Below are 7,669 nucleotides of genomic sequence, written 5' to 3'. Positions count from 1 at the left end.
ACTGAAGGAGGAGAAACAGATTTGTGAGTTGAGATGAAACTCTTTGTCAGCAAAGACAGGAGGATGTGAACAGCATTTGGTAAGTCAGCTGGTTTGTTTTTTTACATGTAATATCTGAATGGCCCTCGAGTTTGCAGCAGAAAGCGTGTTGCTGCTGTTGTTTTCCCGTTAAGCTAGTTAGCCTAGCCTCCCGGAACACTTGCGGAGCCTCAGCTGTTTTTGTTCCGGTTCAGAGGTCACACAGACCGTTGTCTCCTAGTGAGCGCAGGAAACATTATATTTCCTACAATTTAAGCTTCTGCATTTTCCAAACGCACTAGAATTATTCAAACGTTTCGTTCGGTTTGTAAGCCTCGTACCGAACGGTTTAACACGAATCCGTGTGTTCAGCTGCAGGACAGCAGTGAAGGCCCAGCTATGAATGCACGGCCGCCACCGATGTATACTCATATAGATGTTACACATGTTGTGCATATATTATTATTATTTGTATTAACTTGAACTAAATAAGTGAATCACTGCTCAACTGTTTTTCAGACGTTTCCTATTGACACACGTGAATGTTTCTAAAGATGGAGTCGTGTTAAGAAACAGTTCTTCCTCTTCCTCTTCTCTGTGTTAATACTTCCTGTTTCTTCACTTCATCAGAAGATGGTGAAACTGAAGTCAGTGTTGATCCATCAGACGCATCAATGCCGTTCACCTCAGACCCATTGACCAAGTCAGTTTACTAGAAGCTTTTATTCTGAAAAACAGACTTCCTGCACCAGTTATCAACCTAACACAGTTAAAGACCGTGTTTGATAGAGTTTAACACATTAAACTGATAATAAGAGAATATCAGACTTCATATTGACACGAGAGCAGAACACATGATAGTAGTTATTAAAGCTGCTAACAGTATGGGGTGATATATATAATAATATAATCCACTTCATCTTTATTTGATGCATGTATTGTTTGTACCTTTTTATTTTGAAAAACCAGACGCGTGTCTTTCCTCCATCTCGGTCAGGTTGAAAACATTGACGAAGCGAAGTGTGTACGTTATTAGTGTAATGTGTGGAAAACACAATATTACAATAGTGAGTGTTGCATGCTGGGTAATGATATGATGACAAGAGAGAAGGACGTTTACGTCGGTCTTGGTTTTATTTCTTCATTTACAGACAAAAACTATTTAACCAAAGAATGCAGCTTAACACATGAAGGAGCTCCTGATGATCCTGGTCCTGGTCCTGGTCCTGGTCCTGGTTTCACTGGTTTGTTGTTACAGGCTGGTGGTCTTACTGGCGTCCACCTTCAGGTCTTTGCCGACCAGTCCGGAGGTGACCGGGTGCATCGCGGCTCTGTGAGCCACAAACACTCGAACCGCTTCCTCGCGATACTTTTCATAGTTGAAGACCTCTCTGGAGACAAAGTACAAGTACACAAGAGTCACAAAGAGAACTGCTTTGAACACATATTTGATGTACTGAGCGTGTAGAAGTACCTGAAGAGCGGCCTGGTGTACTTCATCCTGCCCTGCTCCGTCGCCATCTTCAGCGCCATGGGGACCGCTTCCTCCCACCTGGACCGCACACACAACCGGAGCCACCTGGAGGGAGAAGGGCCAATCAGGGGGCTTCCAGGGAAGGGGGCGGAGTTTCAAAAGAAAGACCCGATCCAGGACTCTTACCTGAAGCGGATCTCTGAGTTCATGATGGCGTTGAGATCATAAACCTCCTGCATTTTCTTCACATGAGTCAGAGGAAGAGGATCCTGAAGGAACAAACACGTGAAGTCAGGCGGACTGTGGTGAACTGAAGTGGACTTTGAGTGAAGTGGACTGTGGTGAACTGAAGTGGACTTTGAGTGAAGTGGACTGTGGTGAACTGAAGTGGACTTTGAGTGAAGCGGACTGTGGTGAACTGAAGTGGACTTTGAGTGAAGCGGACTGTGGTGAACTGAAGTGGACTTTGAGTGAAGCGGACTGTGGTGAACTGAAGTGGACTTTCAGTGAAGCGGACTGTGGTGAACTGAAGTGGACTTTCAGTGAAGCGGACTGTGGTGAACTGAAGTGGACTTTCAGTGAAGCGGACTGTGGTGAACTGAAGTGGACTTTCAGTGAAGCGGACTGTGGTGGTTTACCTCATGAAGCAGGAGGGACAGGAACTCGATGAGCTGGTGAGACGACAGCGCCTTCACATCGGACTCTTTAAAGCTGCTCAGGTCCTGGTCTTTAGCCTGAAGGGGGGCAGAAGACGGATGTTTGACTCTGAACACAAAAAGAAAAACACAGGTCCACGTGGGGTCCAGGTCTTACCTTGACCCACTTCTGGCACAGAGCGATGCAGGCATCAGCCAGCGTGGTGTCGTACCTGAACACAACGGATAAAACGACATCAGAACCAAAAGGGGACCAGGTTTTAAAGACTGGACTACCTGGTGGAGGTCTGACAGGGTCCACTCACTGAGGTTTGACTGGAGGCATCCCAGGAGTGAACATCCAGGCGTTCCAGTCCACCTTGTTCAGGACGTCCACCTGAGAAAGACAAGAACGCGGATCAGAGTCCTCCTACAAACCAGGACTGTAGAAGTTCTGATCCGGATCCGGAGGCGTCTCACCTGGTCTTTGAAGTAGGTGAACAGGTGGTTCTTCCACTCGTCTGTGGTGACGCTGCCGTAAGCGAACATCTGGATGTAGGACTTCACGAAACCCATGAACACCTCTGAAGACCCGAACAAACCGACAGATGAGTAAAAGGACACCTTCAGGAGCGGACACGCGTGTGCAGGTGTGTGCAGGTGTTACCTGGCCCCCCCAGCAGCTCCTCCAGGTGGTACAGCAGAGCGAAGCCTTTCTCGTAGGGCACCGAGGAGAAGGCGTCGTCCGGGTCCACGTCCTGCAGGCTGGGCACCAGGTTGGTCAGCACGTTGTTGGCTCCGAAGGTGTTCACCTGAGTGACGACGCAGACGAGTAAGAAGCATCACTCAAAACCACTCAAACCCCTTAGACCACGTTCAGGTCCTCACCGAGTCCTGCAGGTCCTTCCAGCCCCCCATGGCTTTGAACTGTCTGAACTGCTCGCTGACCAGAGACCTGCCGATCATCCTCTCCAGGTAAACCGTGTGACCCTCGTTCAGCCTGCAGGTCACGTGATCATCGATTCAGACGTAAACAAACAATAAGAATAAAACAATGTGTCACGATTCAGCAGCTTTTCAATTCATCTAGAAACAGTAACACTTTATTTAATCGAATAAAAAACTATTTGAATCTGTAAAAGGAACATTTATTGATTCATTTTGTTTCTGCGTCTTCTGAAGTCAGATGAAGAGTCTGATCGTTGAGTTTACCAGAAGTGTTCCCAGGTCTTGTTGGTCACCAGGTTCCCGGTCCAGCTGTGTGAGATCTCGTGAGCAATCACCTGACAGGAAGTAACAACAACAACAACAACAACAACAACAACATGTGACCACGTGAACAAAGATCAACAACATGAGGCGACCAGCTGAGCAGCGGTTCGATACTCACGTTGGACAGAGACTTGTCTCCTGCCTGTGAAGAGACAAGCAAGCAGCCAGTTAACAGTCTCATGATGCTGGTCAGGTAGAATAATCATCGTTAGGGTTTTTAAATATATAGTGTGTGTGTGTGTGTGTGTGTGTGTGTGTGTGTGTGTGTGTGTGTGTGTGTGTGTGTGTGTGTGTGTGTGTGTGTGTGTGTGTGTGTGTGTGTGTGTGTGTGTGTGTGTGTGTGTGTGTGTGTGTGTGTGTGTGTGTGTACCAGCAGGGTGGGCGTAGCGAAGGTCAGACAGGGGTTCTCCATGCCTCCGTAAGGGAAAGACGGAGGAAGAACCAGGATGTCGTACTGACCCCAAACGTACGGTCCTGCCAGGTCCTCAGCTGCCTTCAACATGGTCTCTGTCTGACACGGAACACGTGGCGCATTACGTTTGTGATGAAAGATGTGCGACAGCGTGTCGTAACAGTCATGGTTCAGTCGTGCCGGGCGGTGTGCCGGGTTTTAATTTCCCGTATGATATTCATGTTTCACACCGTCGTCGCCGAAACAACCGCTGTCACTCTTCAACAGGCAGCTAAAGATATCGTTCGCTAAGAAGGCTACAGTCGGCGCTAGTGTCCTCAACTGTTATAACTTTATAACAACAATAACCCACAACTAACGCTCTTCAACAGAGCAGAACACCACGACACAACAGCTTGTGACACATAAACAATTAGTGTTACAAATTGTACATTTATAAAATTTCACTGCCAAACGGCATGCTGGGTACAGCTCGCTAGCTAGCTAGCCCGCTAGCACAACAGTCTGCTAACTTCAAGGTCAATCAGCGACGTTAGCGCGAGTGGAGCCGAAGGCTCACACGACGCTCGGAGAGGCTTTTGCTCGAGGCAGCGTGTGACGAACGCAGTAAAGTCGAGGAAAAATAAAACACCGTGAAACCGCCAGAATCTTAAAAAACGCCTTGATGCAGATCTTTGGTCGCACGATGTTGGGCTCTACAGGTGAACCGGTGGGATGAAGGGCGCTCAGTGGGATTTGAGACTCACCTCAGAGAACTCAAACGCCGCTTTGTCCACAAACTCCTTCTCAGACCAAACTCTGGATCTCGGCCCGATCTCCCTGTCGACCAATCAGAGCAGAGAAACACTGTTTACCTGCTGCAGGCGCCACAATGACATCAGTGAACGGGCGAGAGGGATCACCTGCTCTCCAAAGCTCCAACCACGATGGCGATCAGGTAAGAAGGCATGGGCACCTGAGGGCGTCAGACGGTGACTGATCAGCTTCAAACTCTGACATCAACACATGTTTTAGGTACATTTAAAAGCACACAAGCTAGCCGGCTAACTAGCCAGCCGTACGCTACAGAGCTGGCTATGTAACTACAGTTCTATGACTCATCTACTTCCTGAAACCTATTAACCAACGCGTGACGTCACAGGAGCGATGAGCAGAAGGAGAGCGGACTGACCGGCTGTCTGAACCTGTAGACGACGCGGTCTTTGTCCTGAGGGTCGACTTCCTGTCCGTCTCTCACGGCGCTCATCACGGCCACCAGGTCTTTAGGCACCGACACCTGAGAGACACGACACAGGGCACACCGAGACACAAATATCACTTAACAAACGTCTTTGCATTGTCTTTCACCTGTGTGTGTGTGTGTGTGTGTGTGTGTGTGTGTGTGTGTAGGTGTGTGTGTGTGTGTGTGTGTGTGTGTGTGTGTGTGTGTGTGTGTTACCTGAGCGTAGTAGGTGTGTTTGACAGACGGAGTGTCCTGGCAGGGAACCATACTCCTGCAGTGATGAGCCTTTAAGACGACGCAGAGGGAAACGTTATTTAGCCTGATTGATTGTAGAGATGGGAAGTGTTGATATCATCATCATAAGTATTATTAATATGAATCTGTATTTTGTTCTTTATTTCTTGAAAGACTACAAGGTTTGTTCTACCAACACTCTGACTTGCAGGCAGGTTAGCAGTGTGAACACAACCCTTTACTAGCATTCATAAATATCTGTTCTGTCTCTTGAACATCAAAACGACACAGAGTCCAACAAACTACGGCCGGTGCATTCAGGCCTGATCATAGAACACGTCTGTATGGATCAATACTTCAGAGGAAACTCTTTGGAAAGAAAAGAGGAACAAAGACGACGGTTTAAAGTGTCGACATCTCAAACCGACGACTTCTTCATCTCATGACACAACGTCCTGAAACACTGAAACCCTGAAACACTGAAACCCTGAAACCCTGAAACACTGAAACACTGAAACCCTGAAACACTGAAACCCTGAAACCCTGAAACCCTGAAACACTGAAACCCTGACCGCTATTTCAACCGTCAATACTCAGAGGATTGTTATTGATTCATCATTCAATCAATCGATACTACACAGATCTACACAGATCGATACTACACAGATCTACACAGATCGATACTACACAGATCGATACTACACAGATGAATACTACACAGATCGATACTACACAGATCGATACTACACAGATCGATACTACACAGATGAATACTACACAGATCGATACTATAATCAATACTGGTCGGGCTCACCTGGCACTGGCTGAACAGGTACGGTTGTTTCTTGCCGGCCGTCTGCTCAGGTGAGAGCCACTGCAGCGCCGACGCCGACGGAGACGTCTCATAGGTCACCGCCACCACCACATGCTGCCCCCTGATTGGTCCACAGCACAAGCACGTTAGTGGCATTTTATTTTGAAAAGACTTTGAATGGAGACAGAAGAGGAGGTGTGTGTGTGTGGGGGGGGGTCACCTGGAGAGGTCAAAGGGCAGCGTGATGTCCAGCGGCGTCCCCTTGAAGCTGTGTTTAGGGCCCATCGTAAAGCGCGCCGCTTGTCCGTTAGCGCTCACCGACACGACCTGCAGGTCTCTGGTGTCCAAAGTCTGACCAGATCAAGAACTTCCATTAACGAGATATTAATGAGTCAGCACTCACCTGTACACACCTGTACAGTCAAAGTCCAGCTTCCATCACAGCAGACTCCACTTTATTATCACACAATAACGAACACAATGCACTTCATGAAGGGACTAGAATGTATTCATGAGTCCATCCTGCAAGACAGATGTTAGAGCTGGAAACACATCAAGAAGTAGAACGATTTATAGAAATAGTGATATTTGTTGATATCGGTGACGTCTAAAGGAATTAAAAAACTTAATATCTGACATTTATAATCAATAAAAGACTTCCTGGTTTCTACATGTTTTGGTCTTCTGACGGTCCGTCCTTAAAAACAGTCATATTTATATATATATATATATATATATATATATATATATATATATATATAAATATATATATATATATATAAAGTCCAGCAGCTCACAGCCGCAATCATCGCATCACGATGACGTCACTGATTCTCTTCTTTAAATGAGTTGAAATATTGAGACTTAAGAAAATGTGACATTGATAATAATATTATTAAAACTGATATATTTGACTGATAGAAAAGTTTAAAATATGATATTTGTAAGTGATAATAAGTATAAAGTGGATTTAAATAGATTTTATAAACTAAGTGAAAGTCAGATGTAATGTCACTAAATAAATACTGACGTCATAATGAAACTCAATCCGTTAAATGAAATCAGTTTGTCCCGATAACGTTTACTTCACTTTAGGATGAACTTGTTTTAATCAAAGTGAACCTGAGGATCCGGATCGGCCTCTAAGGGGTTTAAAACCTCTTCATTCACATGGATTCTGTGCACCGTTACAGCTCTGAGGCCAACGTGCACCGGGTTCCGGTAACGTTACCAGAGCAGAGAAGCGGTCCTCCAGAACCTCCACGGTGAGCTCCACCTGGGCCCGGATCACGCGCCGCTCGAAGTCCACGCGCAGGTTGAGGTTCAGGTGTCTGGTGACGCACCTGGTGACGGAGGAGAAGGAGCACGGGTCCATGACGACGGTCCGGTGAGTGACGGAGAGTACGGAGAGACTGGACCGACACACACGCTCTTATAGCTACCGGAACACGCTGCGCTCACATCCGGAACCGCCTCTTTTCAAAATAAGAGTCAAGTGTGACATGCTTTTATTTTGAAGCACAGAAACGTTTAACCGAACAACAAGTGGTCCCGGATCAGAGAAAAGAAATGTACACAAATAAAATAA

General features: G+C 46.6%; 1 protein-coding gene across 1 annotated transcript; it reads right to left on the bottom strand.

The window, feature by feature from the left end:
* Positions 1–1,129: 1,129 nt before the first annotated feature.
* Positions 1,130–7,506, bottom strand: lta4h (leukotriene A4 hydrolase). Its single transcript, XM_079183795.1, has 19 exons — positions 7,313–7,506; positions 6,302–6,432; positions 6,082–6,202; positions 5,250–5,318; positions 4,983–5,087; positions 4,714–4,766; positions 4,558–4,630; positions 3,770–3,910; positions 3,518–3,541; positions 3,340–3,410; positions 3,016–3,127; positions 2,795–2,939; positions 2,608–2,711; positions 2,454–2,524; positions 2,306–2,360; positions 2,131–2,226; positions 1,679–1,761; positions 1,493–1,597; positions 1,130–1,409 (listed from the first exon to the last, which is right to left on the bottom strand). The coding sequence occupies exons 1-19, from the start codon at positions 7,454–7,456 to the stop codon at positions 1,271–1,273; spliced, it is 1,842 nt and encodes a 613-aa protein (XP_079039921.1). The 5' UTR covers positions 7,457–7,506; the 3' UTR covers positions 1,130–1,270.
* Positions 7,507–7,669: the final 163 nt, after the last annotated feature.

This window comes from Pholis gunnellus (assembly GCF_910591455.1).
Source record: "Pholis gunnellus genome assembly, chromosome: 22".
Taxonomy (NCBI): domain Eukaryota; kingdom Metazoa; phylum Chordata; class Actinopteri; order Perciformes; family Pholidae; genus Pholis; species Pholis gunnellus.
Note: the sequence above shows the minus strand (reverse complement) of the source record. Positions and strands in the feature narration are given on the sequence as shown.

Coding starts and splice junctions, on each gene's coding strand:
- lta4h (XM_079183795.1), bottom strand. CDS start 7,456: ATGGACCCGTGCTCCTTCTCCTCCGTCACCAGGTGCGTCACCAGACAC. Junction 4,631..4,713: donor GTTGGAGCTTTGGAGAGCAG/GTGATCCCTCTC, acceptor ATTGGTCGACAG/GGAGATCGGGCCGAGATCCA. Junction 3,911..4,557: donor CGGCGTTTGAGTTCTCTGAG/GTGAGTCTCAAA, acceptor GTTCCGTGTCAG/ACAGAGACCATGTTGAAGGC.